Genomic DNA, 15,161 nt, shown 5'->3' with positions numbered 1-15,161 from the left:
ATTAACACTCTACTATTTAAGCAACAGCACCACTTTTATTGGAAATAAGAGTCTCACAGCCTTGGACTGGTGCCTCAGACTCTTATCTCCAATAACCTAAGGAGAGCTGTGGCTCAAGGGGTAGGGCTGTAGCCTTGAGCTGAAGAGCTCAGGAGCAGCGCCCCAGCCCAGAGTTCAAATCCCATGACCGACCAAGAAAAAAAAAATCAATTCTCACAGCCTCTCCTGCCTCACGCTCTTGAGCATCTAGGATTACAGGTGTGAGCCATGGGTGCCCAGAGAGCCTGTGCTTTGAAGGCAGCCCTGGCCTGTGTCTCCTGCAGGATCAAGCCACAGATGGTGTTGGGAAGGAATGCGGGGGTGGTGTGGCCGTGGTGTGGCCCTGCGTGGCCCTGCGTGGCCCTGCGTGGCCCTGCCTGGCCCTGCCTGGCTCTGCCTGGCTGCCCTCCCCGTCCAAATGGCCTCAGCTCCGAGGTGCTGACTTCCCCGCCAGCTGTGGTCTGAGGGTGGTCTGGTTCCGGCAGCTGTGGCCCAGCTGTTCTCAGGCGCTGGGATCAAGGCCTCGGCCGTCCTTGCAGAGCCCTCCCCAGCGAGCTTCCACGGGCTCAGTGGGGCTGGGCGCACAGGGGCGGGGCAATAGCCCCCCGTCCACCTCTGAGCGTCCCTGAGTCATGAGTCCATTGGGCACCATCTCAATGCCCACCTGGCCCATGGCCCCTACTCACACAGCAGGCTACTTTTCTGTCTTGAACTACTCTCAGGTCTATACTCCTCATAGTCCACGCCTGCCTGGTCCAAGAGGTTCCCATGGACCTGAGGCCCTGGCCCTCGTGAGCCTGGTCTTCCACCAGCTGGGGCCTTGCCTGGACTCCTTGCAGTCCCCCCACCTGCTCCGGGCCTTCTGCAGAGCTGTTCCCTGGCCTCCGAATGCTCACCTTCCTTTCCCTGGTGTGTATGTGTGTGTGTGTGTGTACACACACACGCATACCAGTCCTGGAGCTTGAACTCAGGACTTGGCTGCCCTCTCTGACCTTCTTTGGTTCAAGGGGAGTGTTCTCTACCACTTGAGCCATAGCTATACTGCGCTTTTTGCTGGTTAATTAACTGGGAGACTCTTGCCGGAGACCAGAGTCTCCCGGTTTCCCACCCAAGCTGGCTTCAACTCATGATCCTCAGATCTTAGCCTCCTGAGTGGTGAGGATAATGGGCGTGAGTCACGGGTGCCGCTCTCCCTGTTCTTTAGTTCTGGGGGTGCTGGTGGGTTTATTTAGAGACACTGGATTCCTGCGGGCTGCCCCAAAGAAACAGGGTGGAAACAGATCTCCTGGCCTTTCAGTGAAGGAATTTGGGCCTCCTCCCTGCCGGCCTCCCCTCCACTGCTCCAGCCAGGTTCTGGGAGCCCAGAGACAGAAGGGACCCCCCAACTCCCCACTTCCTGGCCACAGCAGATGGGGAGCTGGTCAATCACAGGGCACACTGACTCCATGCAGAGATGGTCTGAGACAGGAGGGGGACAGGGTGGCTAAGAGCTAGCTCTGGGTCCAGGAGATCCAGAGGGAGGAAAGGCCCCTAGGCTGAGGGGACAGAAGGCACAAAGGCCCCCTGCATTGGGTGAGGCTCAGTGTGGGAACAAACTGATGTGTGGACTCAGTGGGGGCGACCTGGGAAGACATAAAGAAGCTGGGAGCTGAGGCCCAGGGTCCTGCTGAACGGGCTCTGGAGCAGCCACCAGCCATTCCCATGGGAAGGTCCTTCTGCCCTGGGCCTTGGGGCTCAGGCTCTCCCCTCTGCCCTGCCCAGGTTCCATCCCCTCTCCACCTCACCCTAGCTCTGCCCCCTGCCCGATTCATCCCAACCCCCCTCCACCCCCCCACACCCCCCCCCGCCCCGTCCAGTACCTGCCGCCCACAGAGAAGTCAGACACTGCGTAGTAGTAGGACTGGAGAACCCTGGGGTCCTTGAAAATGTCATCCCCGAACGTGTTGAGGCGGTCAAGCGAGATGAGCAGCTCTGTGCTGGTGACCCACTCCTAGGGGGAGAAGACCCGGTACCCTCAGCAGGTGCCCCAGTCTGCTGCCAGCCTGGCAGCCCAGGGTGGGCTCCTGGGCAAGAACTATGCCTCTGGGTCATGCCAGCCTGGCTGGGGCCCACTTGCCACTTTGTGGATGTGGCTCGCTATCTTGGTGGCCCCATTGACCCAGCAGTGAGAGGGGACAGGGACAATGCCAGCTCTACCTGGGTTCGAGGAGGATGGCAATACCAGCAGGAAGCAGTGGGGGAGCTGAGACCTCCCGTGCCCACACCTTCATTCGGCTCCTAGGGGCACGGCCTGGGTGTCTTGGCAGCAGGGAAGCCTGGCACAGAAAGGCCTTGGAGCCCCTGGTGCTGTCTGCCCCGCCTCCTGCACCCCAGCTCTGCCTGGCACGCACCAGGTACTGGATAAATACTTGCTGAGGGCTGGCTGAGCAACTTCCTCGTGGAAGAGCGTGGGGAGGAAGCGGAGTACCCACGTGCAGACTGACATTTCCATCCGCCTGCTGTTACAATCAGAGCCAGCTCCGGCTGAATATTAATCAACGTTTTAATTCAGCCCAGGAGCCCCTGGCTAAGCAATCAGGCCATCAGGACAGAAAATGAGCTCCCGGCCAAGCCTGTCTTCTCATCTCAGCATGACTCAGGCCGGGTAGGCCTCTGCTCGAAGCCGTGTGGGTTTGTCACTCCTCCACTCACCCAAGGTGCCTTTTGGAAAGGTCACAGCACCTTTGGAGAATGGGTAAATGCAGGCTCTCACTGAGCGGCTGCAGGTGACCCTGGAACATTCTGTTTGGCTTTCTGCAGAGCTGGGGTCCAGCCCAGAGTCCCCTGCATGCTGTGCAAATGCTTTACCTCTGAGCAGCACCCAGCCCAGAAGCTCCTATGTCCCCAAGAGTCCTCCCACTGCTTCTCTGCAGCAGTATTGCCCAGAGAATTCGAACCACTTGATGTCCCAGCCGGAGGGTCTGACCGTGTGAATGAGGCCACAAACCCAGAGCTACGTGAGAAGACCCATGTGGGCTGGGGTGTGTGTGGGGGGGATCTGTACAATTGTCATGAGGACAAGAGCCTATCTCCAAAGTGGAATTGAGGGTTGGGGGGCATGGCTCAGTGGTAGAGCATCTACCCACCAAACACAGGGTTCTGAGTTCAAATCTCAGTACTGCCAAAAGCCCAAAGTGGAGCCAAGCCCCCTCTACTCTCCACAGCTGTGCGGCTCCCAGTGTAGGCCACGTGTGTCTACTGCTATGCGATGTCAGATGGTAAATTCAGTCTGGCCAGTCCCCATTTACAGCTATGGAGTCTGTCATCACTGGACTCCACAGCTGTGGTCCTTTGCCTGTGGATCCCCTAAGAGCCCGGAATGCAGATGGAGCCTGACCCACTGCAGAAAGTTCCAGAAACAGGACCAGCTGGGAGAAGGGCCTGCAAAATTCCTTTGCTCCTCTAGGCCTCTCTTCCCCCAATGTAAGGAGATGGGTGGCCACGCCTCCTTGCCTGGGCAGTCTCCCTCTCTCTCTTCTCTCCTTTCTTTTCTCTCCTTTCTGTGCTGTGATTGAACTTGGGGCCTAAGCACTGTTCTTTGGCTTCTTCATTCACTGCTAGCCCTCTACCTATCAATTGAGCCCTAGCTCCATTTTTGGCTTTTTTTTCCCCCCTGATTAACTGAAGGTAAGTCTCCTGGATTTAGGCGGGGGCTGGTGGCTCACCCCTCGGATCCTAGCTACTCAAGAAGCTGAGATGGGAGGATGGAGGTCGGAAGCCAGCCCCGACAGGGAAATCCTTCCGTCTCAGCTTCCCCAGTGAGTGCTGGGACGGCAGGCCTCCTGCACCAACCATCACACCTACTCTTCATCTACCCACGGTTAGCCATTCAGAGACGCCAAGGCTGGAGGGCCTGAGGCCTGAGGCATCTGGGCTGGTGGCCGGCCAGGGCTGACTGCTGTCCCCTCCCTGCCACCCCGCAGGCCACCCCCTCTGACCTGCAGCCCAGGGCTCTCCTCGAAGTTGTAGGCGCTGGGCCGGCCCTCCAGGGTGGAGAAGGCCACGTTGCCGCCGCTGAGCGGGGAGATGTCGCTGAACTCGGAGGTGCAGAAGGCCAGGCGCTCGTCCTGGCCGGGCCGCAGGCGCTGGCCCTCGGGCCGGCCGTAGGTCCGCTGGCAGGAGGCGCTGTAGAACTGGTAGGGCTCCCAGGGGCCGTGGGCGTGGCTGCGCTTGTAGATGGCGAAGCTCTCGGGGCGGCTGGTGTGGAACTTGAGCCTCACGTAGGTGATCTCGTAGGCCTTGCCTGCGACCAGGGGGCCCATTTTACAGAAGGAAGGGGGGGTGGTCACCCCGGACGGGGCAGAGCGGGCTCCTGAAGCGGGATGCCAGGAGGCTGCCAGGAGCTCAGGGCTGGGGGCACAGCCCGGGGACCCAACCCCGCACCAGGGGGCGGGGCCGGGCGAGGGGCGGGGCCGCCGCACAGGGGCGTGGCTTCGCGTCGATGGGCGTGGCTTAAGGTTGGTGGGCGTGGCTTGTCAGCGGAGGTGCGGGAGCAGTGTAGGAGCCAGGGGCGGGGCTCAAGCGTTGGGGGCGTGGCCCCAGGGGTGGAGTGCCTGACTCGAGGGTCTCTGGCCGTGGGACGTGAGCACTTCCACCTGTGCCGTTAGCCCAGACTCCCTAGCAGGGACCCCAGACCATTCACCATGCTCCCCCAGCCCTCACAGAGTCTCCACACACTTCATTTTCCCCAGCTTCTAACTTCTGTGTGGATCCGGATTTCCAGCACAGGACTCCGCCCGCTGGCCCGGCGTCACAGCTTTCACCGCAACCCTCCGCACGTGAAGCACAGCATCTCAGCCATTGTGGGAAAGGGATTTCTTTTATTTTTTGCCAGTCCTGGGCTTGAGCTCAGGGCCTGAGCACTGTCCTTGGGCTTTCTCAAGGCTAGAGCTCCACCACTTGAGCCTCGGCACCACTTCGGCTTCTTTTTTTTATGTATGTGGTACCGAGGAATCGAACCCGGGTCTCCGTGCATGCCAGGCAAGTACCACAGTCCCCTGTGGCCACAATCAGGGACCCCTACCCACAGTCCTTTGGAGTCACAGCCAGAGTCCTCCATTGCCTCATATCCTGGGCCTCTTCAGAAGGAAGCGTCCTGGCAAGGCAAAGATGTCAACCGGAGACCACATGGACAGCCTCACAAAGGACCACAATTGTGGACTAGTGGTTGCCTCGGCCTAGGGAGTAGGTGTGACTGCTCATGGGCACAGGGTCTCCCTGGAGACCCTCCATGGAGTCAGTGTTCAGTGGTGGCAGATTTCTATTTCATAGGATGAAAAGTCCTGTGGCCGGAGGGTGGTGTAAGTTGCATAACACAAATGTGCTTTGTGGCACCACACTGCCAACTTAAAAGGCGTTTGGGGAGGACTGTTGGGTCCTTTTTTTTTTTTTTACCTCAATGAACCATTGTAGGCAAATAAATCTATTGGTCCCTTGAGAAGGCTGCTTGGTGTCAGGGCTGAGAAGTCACAAAAGTATTCCTAGCCTCTGACAAAGGAGCCCTGCTTGGGGGAGATTCACATGAGAAACACACAGGATACTTTATACTGTCGGAAACATTAGGACTGTGCAGGAAAAGCTGAAGAAATGGCACAATATAAATTCCCACAATGCCTGAAGCCTCAGAGACAGTTCACTATACGAGAAAAGCTGCAATCAAAATGTTGAGAGAAAAAAATAAAAGACAAGATTATACGTGTAGAATGCTGATCGCATGTTTATAGAGCCCTAAGAAGTCAGCAGAGCACAGTGGCTCATGCCTATAATCCCAGATCTAGAGGATTGCCAAAAGTTAACAAACTCCCAGCTGTGGTGGCTCACACCTGCACCATCAGCAACAGGGAAGCTGCAGGAAGGAGGATTTTGGTCCAGGCTCCCGAGGGCAAAGGGGAGGGAGATGCAGACCCTACCTGAAAAATAATTAGAGCCGAATGATAGACATGTAGTTGGGCGCATGACTGGCACAAGCAAGGCCCTGAGTTTGAATTCCACTACTTTAAAAATTGAATAGGCCAGCTGGGCGCAGTGGCTCACACCTGCCATCCTAGCTACTCAGGAGGCTGAGATCTGAGGATCCAGGTTCAAAGCCAGCCCAAGCAGTAAAGAGTCCTTGAGACTCTCATCTCCAATTAATCACTAGAAAAGGGAAAGTGGGGCTGTGGCTCAAGGAGCAGGGTGGTAGCCTTGAGCTGAATTGCTCAGGGACAGTGCCGAGGCCCAGAGTTCAAGCCCCATGACAGAAAAAAAAAAAAGAAAGAAAGAAAAAAGAAAAAAAAATAGAGTAAGCTGGAAAACAAAGCTAATTAAACTGGATTTTATGTTAAAGCATTTAAAAGTCCTGATTCTGTGTCACCAATCATTGAAACTTGAGAGAAACAAAATCTTGAATTTCTGAGAAATAAATTTATGATTTGTTTTTTTTTTTTTTTTTAAAAAAGCATAAGTGAAAATGCGAGAGCTCCAGTTGGTAGTGTGTTTATCCTCTAGGCTGGGGGCTACTTCTCCTCCCTTTGCAGTTTTTTTGTATTTTCCCCAAGTTTCTCTCATGAAGCTTGTTCTAATTTAAATCTGGAAAAAAACACAAGTTTACACAAAAAAAAGATTTTTTTTTTTTAAAAAGCAACCGCCTTGCCATGTTCCGTTTTAAGATGTTTTCTGGAGTTCTGTTGCAGGATTACTTTGGCAGCTTCACTCTGAGTGTTCTAAAAGAAGGCACGTGACACCCCCAGTGTAGGATCGGGGTGCCCGTGGTGGCTGCTGGCTCCAGCTCAGACGTGCCGCTCGGAAGCTGCCAGCCATGGGCTGCAGGAAGTTGGCTGGGACACACTGTGTGGTAAACACACAACAGCCAGACACCTCTGGGGCGGGAGCTGGCAGCCGCTTATAAGGTAGCTGGCAGCGAGACGCTCCATCGGAAAAAGGCTGTCACTGGGTTTCGTGCGAATGAACCACATCACGCGCTAGGAAGCGGCACGGCTTCTTGTTCCTCGCCAAGCCCGGAGGTGAGAGAGACACTGAGACAGTACAGTGCCCTGGGGGCAATTGTTTGTTTCGAGACTTAATTAGAAGGGTCAAGAAGGCAATTGCGTCCAGAGATCAGGTGATGCAGAAGTTTCTACCAGGGGATGGGAGAGGAAACAGCCTGACTACCTTGTGTCTGTCTGTCTCTCTCATCTTTTGTGCCAATCTTGGAGCTTGAACTCAAGGCCTAGGCACTGTCCACTCAAGGCTAGCACTCTACCACTTGACCACAGCTCTGCCTCCAGTTTTTTGGTGGCCCATTGGAGATCAGAGTTCCATGGACTTTCTTGCCTGGGCTGGTTTTGAACCAAGATCCTCAGATCTCAGCCTCCTAAGTAGCTAGGATTACAGGCATGAGCCACGAGTAAGACACCTCAACTAAACACGAAGAGCTACGTACATAGCCATCGCCCCAACCCCCACAAATTCCAGGATGATGTGGACAAGTGCGTGGACCAGTAAGTCTGGAGCAAGGCACCCTCCATCCTCCCTCTCGATCGCTGCCGCTTGGGTGTTTATGCCTCTTCTCCCGGCCATCCAGTGTGCTGTTCCATCGTCTGCCTGAAATGCTTGCCATTCCTGCATTGACCTGGCTCTCAGCATCCCAGCTCATCCCACAGAGTTGAGGGCCTACTGTGTGCTCACTGTCTACACTAGAGCCCCAAGCAGGGCCACGCTGGGATTCACAAGTAAGGAGCCTGAAGCTCAAGAAGGAGAAAGATCCCCAAACTCCAGGCAGAAAGAAGCCATGTCTCCAGTCAGGTGTGGACACAAAACACCTGTAATTCCAGCTACTGGAGAGGTGGAGACAGGAGACCAGGGTTCTAGTTCCAGGCATGCCTAAGTAAAGCCAGGGAGGCCCCTATCTCAGCAAAACTAAAAGGACTGAGGGGGGGACATAGTTCGAGTGGTAGAGTACCATGCCTAGCAGAGGGCAGGCCCTGGGTTCAACACACAGGAGAGAGAGAAGGAGAATAGCAAGTCCCTATTTGACCTCAGGGCCCCAGAGTTGCAGCACAGAGCCAGCTGCCTTCTCTGGGTCCCCAGAGGGCAAGGACTTCTCTGGGGAAGAGGTGCTGTGGGCACCGTGGAGTCTGGGAGGCACAGCCTGTGGTTCCAGTGACAGCCATGCCTACGGGGCCCTCCAGCGCCAAGGCCCTGTCACCTCCCTCCCACCAGCTGGGACCTAGAGCCTGTCAGAATCTACCCAGGCATGGTCATAAGCCCACATCCGGCCCTGAGCAAGCCCAGGGAGCTCCAAACTGGAGGCTTATTTTGGGAAAATGGAAAGAAAACAAAAGCCCCTTAATGGGAGCCATCTGGGGAACAGAACTGGGGTTGGGGCGGGAGGGGCTGTGAGGAGCTGGGAAAGAGGGGGTGTGGTGGGTGTGAGAACCAGCCCGTGGCAGATCACGCGGAGTCCTGGCCTTGCTGCCCCATCCTAGCTTTGGACACAGGTGAGGAGCTATGGTGTCCCCAAGAGTAGAGGCGAGAGGTCCCCAAAGCCTGGCAGAACCAGGCCTGGGCCCCTGGGGCTTCTTCCATGCCCGGATCACGCGGGATCCCCGAGGAGGAGGAGGAGCACGGCCTGTCAAGTCTCCTGCCTAACCCAAAGACAGCAAACGGGTTTCCCCGACCTGGGGCTTTGTGTTACGAAGAAGTCTAAGCTCAGAGCCAGTTATGGAAGTGTACCGAGTACAAGCTTGCCAGGGGAGGAGTGGACACTCAGGGTCATTACCAATAAATCAGAGGTAAATATCAATAATAAATAGACAAGGGGCCAAGGGACCCATGGGGAAGGGCGAGTGAAAAGAATGTTCCAGAGACTGAGCTAGTGAGCTGGTGGAGTCTAGAGTTCCAGTGCAGAAGCAGGTGTTGACATGAATTCCTGCTTCAGTTGAGGGAAGAGGGAGGAGTGAGACAGCTCGAAGCTCACACATGCAGCCTAAGCAAAAAATTAGCAAGCCCCCAGCCAACCAAGAAAATGCGGGAGTAGCGGGTCACACCTGTTGCCCTCACTACTTAGGATACATGCATAAGAAAACTGAAGTCCAAGCTGGCCTGGGTGAAAACATGAGACCTTATTTGAAAAAAGACAAAAGGAAACAGAAAAAAAGGGGGGCAGGGAAATACGGCTCAAGTGGTAGAGTGCCTGCCTAGCAAGTACAAGGCCCTAAGTTCAAATCTCAGTATTGCTAATAGATAGATATAGTCAAATGCTTTCAAAGTGCTTTCAGCAGCACCAGACTTGGAACTGAATTGGAGCTGTGATTCCTTTTTCTCTGCTGCTCCAGCAACCTGTACAGGGGGCCCTGGGATGACTTCTGGGGTGCAGCTGTGTAAACAGCACAGCAAGCTGGGAACTGAGAGATGGCGCCACAAACCTCAAGCCTCAAGCCTTATTGCCCTAGGAGCCCTGACATACAGAGAGGAGGCGTTGGGGGGGGGGGGCTGTGGGGCAGCTCTCTGCTCCATCTCAGAGGCTGGGGGGCGTCCTGGAGTATTGGGGCAGTCAGCTGTGCGTTCATGGCCTCAGCCTACAGTTTGGTCATGAGCTGGCATACACAAGATGCTTTATTATAGCATGAAGGAGGTACGTCAGCAGAAGTGAGAGCATGTGCAAAGGCCCAGGCAAAGCCAGAGTCTGTAGAGTTGTGGCCCTACTAAGAGCAGGGGCTGCAGATGGAACAGAGGTGAGTTGGACAGGGGTATCCTGAGGTGGGATAGACAACGCCATGGAATCTCAGTTCTTGCTAGACCAGTCCTGGGAAGCCTCAGGACCAGGGAGTCAAGGCCAGCTGGCTCCAGGGCCCCTGGACAGGCCACCTCTGTGGGTGGATGGAGGCCGCCCAAGGCTATTGCCTTGACCCTTGACCTGTCTGGGTCCCAGTGTTCCAGCTAGAGTCCCCAGGGAGAAGGAAGTTGGACTCGACACCCCCCCCCCCCCCAGTTAAGTTCCAGCTCCAGCCAAGGCAAACATGGCCACCCTCCCACAGGAAAGTGCAATGGAGCCAAAGCTCAGGAGACCCAGCTGGTCCCCACATCCGGCCCACCCAGGCCAGGCTCCTCGCTGTGGCTGGTCGCCATCCCCTGCTGGTTCCCTCCACGGGGGGCCATGTGGGCCTTGCAGGTCCCTGGGCGGCTGAGTGGCCTCGTCCCTTGTTCCTGCCCAGCCACAGGGCTCAGCGAGAGTCCCGGACAAGGCTGGGGAATCCCCACAAGTGCCCCAGAGCCCAGAGCCCATGCCATCCAGGCTGTCGTGTGGGTGGCCTCAGCCCCTGGTCAGGCTCACAGCCCCAGCCTGGATGGAGTTAGGACAGGGGCTGGGGGCAGGGCGGCTCTCCTCCAACTTCACTCCCTGCTCAGGGGGCTCGGAACTCATATGGGTGTTTTTCTCAGGTCTGCAGGGTCCCCAAGGAAACTTATAGGCAGGAAGGAGGAGATTCTGCACCCAAGAGCCACAGTGGAAGCCAGGCTCTGGTGACTCACGCCTGTCATCCTAGCTACTCAGGAGGCTGAGATCTGAGGATCATGGTTCAAAGCCATCTGGAGAAAATCTGTGAGACACTTATCTTCAATACACTACCTAAAAAGCCAAAGTGGGGCTCTGGCTCAAGTGGTAAAACCCTAGCCTTGAGCAAAAGATGCTTAGAGACAGCTCTTAGACCCTGAGTTCAAGCCTGGGGACCAGCACAAAAATAAGTAAAAGAGACAAAGTGACCAGAGCTCTTCCCAAGGGAGGAAGCAGGAAAGCTGGGGCCAGCCTGACCCTTCCAAGTGGAGCTCCAGGGGCCCTACACCCCAGAACTGCTGCACTCCTCCCCAGAGCCTCAGTTTCCCCACCTACATAAGCACCAAAGCTGACAGGTCTGGCTGCTGTCCCAGGGAGATCTTAGCAAGCAGACAGCATCTGTCACTGATCAGGCAGTGTCTACCCCCACCGCTGCCTCAGACTCACCAGCCGTCCTCAGGCCCCTGGCCCTGGCGGCTTTTCTGGGCCCCTGTGGAGGGCTGGGAGCCGCCAGCCCTGCTGTGGCCTTTCATCCCAGACAGGAAGACTCAGCTGAAGCCGCGGATCTGGAACAGATGTCAGGAGCTCCAGGAGGCTGGGAAAGCGGCGACCTCCACCCCAGGCTCACCAGAGGCCTCTTCTTCTCCTGCCCTTCACCCCACCCCCTTCAGGGGACCCTCCCAGGACACTCGGGAAAGGGGCTGAGCGAGCAGGGGTGGCCTGAGGGCTAAGCAGAGGGAGGACGCCTGGCCCACAGGCCAATGTCTAAGGAACCCGAAACCACCCTGATCTCTCTGACTCCTCCATGCCAGGCAACCCACACATTAGCCTGCAGCCAGTCTAAGTGCATGACCCTGGAACAAGCCAGACTTGATGCTGCAGTGACCCCCAGGGCCTATCATGTGTCACCAGGACCTAGCAGTATATCTTTTTGGGGAGCAAGGCTGGCATTTTCCTCTCTCTCTCTCTCTCTCTCTCTCTCTCTCTCTCTCTCTCTCTCTCTCTCTCTCTCTCTCTCTCTCTCTCTCTCTCTCTCGCCATGGGGCTTGAACTCAGTCCCTGAGCTTTTGTGCTCAAGGTAGCCCTTTACCACTTTGAGCCACAGCGCCACTTCCATTTTTTTCCCGATGGTTAATTGGAGATAAGAGTCTCAGACTGTGAAGGCATAGCAACCCTAGCTGGGTGATGATTAGGAGAGGCGGCTAACTTATTTTCTGATTTTCAAGGGTTTGAGCTGTAATAAATGGAGATTATTGGTATGTTAGCGTGCTCTTTCAGTAGCAAATAAATGCATACAAGAAATTATTATTTTTTTAAAAAAAAAGTCTCACAGATTGTCTTGCATGGGCTGACTTTGAACCACAATCCTATCCTCAGATCTCAGCCTTCTGAGGAGCTAGGATTACAGACGGAGTCATGGTGCCAGCACAGCGGGTGTGTTCAACTCCCTGCAGCAGAACTGGCCCAGAGGGAGCCCCTGTCCCGAGCCACACCCAACCAGGGACTCTACACACATGCAAAGGTGTCCCACCACCCCAGAACTGGATCGGCATTATTGTCACCAGGGCATTTATACAGGCAAGGAGACTGAGGCACACGCAAACACATCATTGGTCATTTGGAGATTTCTATTCTACACCATCTGCCTTTCAGAGCTGACCAGGGAGTCGCCTGGGCTGGCCACGGTGGGAGAGGTGGCACTCATTCAATCACTCATTCACATTCATTCATTCCTTTGTTCCCTATTCAGGGCACACAGTCACTTCCGGCCTCCTCTCTCATGCCTGGTGGCCAGCATGGGTGGATGGCTGGTGGGGTAGGGTGCCCAGGGCGCTGAGTGAGTGGGCACATGGTGGTACCTCCTTTATACCTGGCCCAGCCTCCTCTTTGGTGTCTGATTCCACAGGCACATGTGCCGCCCTTTACCACAGACACCACGTCTCTCCCCCCAGCCTCTCTCCCTGCCCACACCCCTTCCCCTGAGGCCTTGGGGTCTGATAGCTTTAAGCAGATACCTCATCCCAGCCTGTGATTCTTGGAAACTTTTGGAGCTTTGGGGGGACAGCCAGCACCTGCCTGCCCTGCTGAGGGGGCTCAGAGCTCTCCATCCATACCCCCTCTTCCTTAGCCCTTTCCAGGCCTTTCCAGTGCTCTGACCTCTGAGGAGCTCCAGGTTGTCATTCAACAGCTGTGTGGCTTTGAGTAGGACACAACCTCTCTGAGCTCCACATTGTTCCTCTGTGAAAAAATGCAGATGTAGCAATTCCACCTTCCCTTATTCAAGCTTACTGGCTCTGTGTGCACTCTGGAATTCAGGCAGATGACAGGCCTTGTGTTATATGTTGTGTTATCCTCATTCATTCTTTCAGGGGCGGTAGGCTATGTTCAACTGACATTTCCCTAGCAACATGTGTGAATAGTCACAGGATAAACAAGCTCTAAAAATAGTCCCAGGTCAGACAGTTTAGCAACCAAAACGGGTTATAAGAATATTGAAGAATTAGCTCGGTGCCGGTGGCTCCTGCCTGTAATCCAGGCAGCCTGGACGGATGAATCTGAGAAACTCTTACTTGGCTCAATCAACAAAAAACTGTAAGTGTAGGTATGGCTCAAATGGTAGAGTACCAGCATTGAGCAAAAGGAGGAGGAGGAGGAGGAGGAGGAGGAGGAAGAAGAAGAAGGAGGAGGAGGAGGAGGAGGAGGAGGAGGAGGAGGAGGAGGAAGAGGAGGAGGAGGAGGAGGAGGAAGAGGAGGAGGAGGAGGAGGAGAAGAAGAAGAAGAAGAAGAAGAAGAAGAAGAAGAAGAAGGAGAAGAAGGAAAAGAAGAAGCAGAAGCAGCAGAAGAAAAAGAAGAAGAAGAAGAAGAAGAAGAAGAAGAAGAAGAAGAAGAAGAAGAAGAAGGAGGAGGAGGAGGAGGAGGAGGAGGAGGAGGAGGAGGAGGAGGAGGAGGAGGAGGAGGAGGAGGAGGAGAAGAAGAAGAAGAAGAAGAAGAAGAAGAAGAAGAAGAAGAAGAAGAAGAAGAAGCAGCAGCAGCAGCAGCAGCAGCAGCCAAGCAAGATTACAAGGCTCCGAATTCAAGCCCCAGAACCTCCTCCCTTCCAAGACTTGTCAAAACTTTAGGAGATTTTGATCTTAAAGAGAAGGGTGCCCAGCACATGGCAGAGGCCCAGGGGGACAGGACTGGGGTGGGGGAGCCCTGCAGTGGGTTGTGGGGGGGGACATCTGGAGACCCTGGACCCAGCAGCGTCTGCACTTTGCCATGAGGTTGGATAAAGGCAGTCACCCGCTCCTGTCTCGCGCCCTGCCTCACAGACACCTTCACCAGTGGATGGGCAGAGTGGCTGACGCCAGCCAGAAGACCCCAGCCGCCTCCCCGCCTCAGTCCCGGCTCTAGATGACACCCGTCCATCCCGATCCGGGCTCGGGGTGCGCTGCCCCCGCAGCCCCGGAGCCCCTCGGTCTGTTCCGCCCCTCGGCTCCCCAGCCCCAGGCCGGGCGCGGCGCTTACCCAGGCGCAGGGTGAGGTTGACGGAGTTGGGGTACTGCACCCCGAAGGCCATGGTGGGGCTCTGCCACCAGGTGCTCTCGTCCTGGCTGTGGAAGTCGGTGAGCAGGGAGGCGTTGTGGTGCAGCCGGGGGTCCGAGGCGTCGCAGCGCTGGCACTGCGCCCCCGCGCCCGGCGCGCCCAGCTGCGGGCAGAAGTCCTCGGGCGGGCGGCCGCACGTGTGCGAGGCCTGCGCGCGGCGGCCGAACGCCGCGTTCTCGAACTCGGGCAGGCAGCGCTGCGGCCGCCCCGCGCCGTCGTAGCACGCGCCCATGCCCGCGCCCGCGCCCGGGGCCGCCCGGGCCAGGAGCCCCAGCAGCAGCGCGGCCGCCGCGGGCGCCCGCATGGCCGAGGTCCCCGGCTGGGCCACGCTCGCCGCCCGGGGCACCGACCCGCGCGCCGTCCCCGCCCCGCCGCCCTGCGCTCTGCCCGGCCCGGCCCCGGCGCGCGGCACCACGGCGGGCGGGACCGCGCCGGGCTGGGAGGGACCCGCGCCGCCAGCACCCCCAGCCCGGACAGTGCCGGCCCTGCGCGCTCACCCCCACCTGGTGGACGAGCCCGGGACTGACCGAGGTTCCCCTCCCGGCCGCAAGACCTCGAGCCTGTGCCGGAACTCGGGGCCAGGCTTCTGTCCCGGAGCTTTTGTGCTGAAGGCTGGTGCTCTACCACTTGAGCCAGGCTCCACTTCCAGGTTTGGGGATCTCCGCCTCCTGAGTAGCTAGGAAGACAGGGATAAACCATCCGTGCCTGGTAGCCAAGATTGTAACTCAGGATTCGCGCAAGAAGACATCTGATGGCACACAGATGACACCTTGAGAGGAGGATGGTGACCCACACCTGTACCTGCACATCTTCAGGTGACTGAAATGCAGAGGATAAGGGCTTGAGGTCAGAAAAATCCAAGAGACTCCATCTCCAAAACAACTAGCGAAAACCAGGGCTGGAGGTGTGGCTCCAGTGGCAGCATACCAGCTAAGCAAGTGGAAAGCTCCAAGTTCAAACCCCAAGT

General features: G+C 56.6%; 1 protein-coding gene across 1 annotated transcript in view; it reads right to left on the bottom strand.

The window, feature by feature from the left end:
- Positions 1-14,498, bottom strand: part of Lamc3 (laminin subunit gamma 3) — a 48,915-nt gene extending 34,417 nt beyond the window's left edge. Inside the window, exons 1-3 of the mRNA XM_090329397.1 lie at positions 14,117-14,498; positions 4,017-4,321; positions 1,899-2,029 (exon numbers count right to left, since the gene is read on the bottom strand). Coding sequence (XP_090185523.1) covers positions 1,899-2,029; positions 4,017-4,321; positions 14,117-14,498 — 818 coding nt within the window. The remainder of the gene's footprint in view (positions 1-1,898; positions 2,030-4,016; positions 4,322-14,116) is intronic.
- Positions 14,499-15,161: the final 663 nt, after the last annotated feature.

Source organism: Megascapheus bottae, chromosome 3 (assembly GCF_031878675.1).
Source record: "Megascapheus bottae isolate mThoBot1 chromosome 3, mThoBot2.hap1, whole genome shotgun sequence".
NCBI lineage: Eukaryota > Metazoa > Chordata > Mammalia > Rodentia > Geomyidae > Megascapheus > Megascapheus bottae.
Note: the sequence above shows the minus strand (reverse complement) of the source record. Positions and strands in the feature narration are given on the sequence as shown.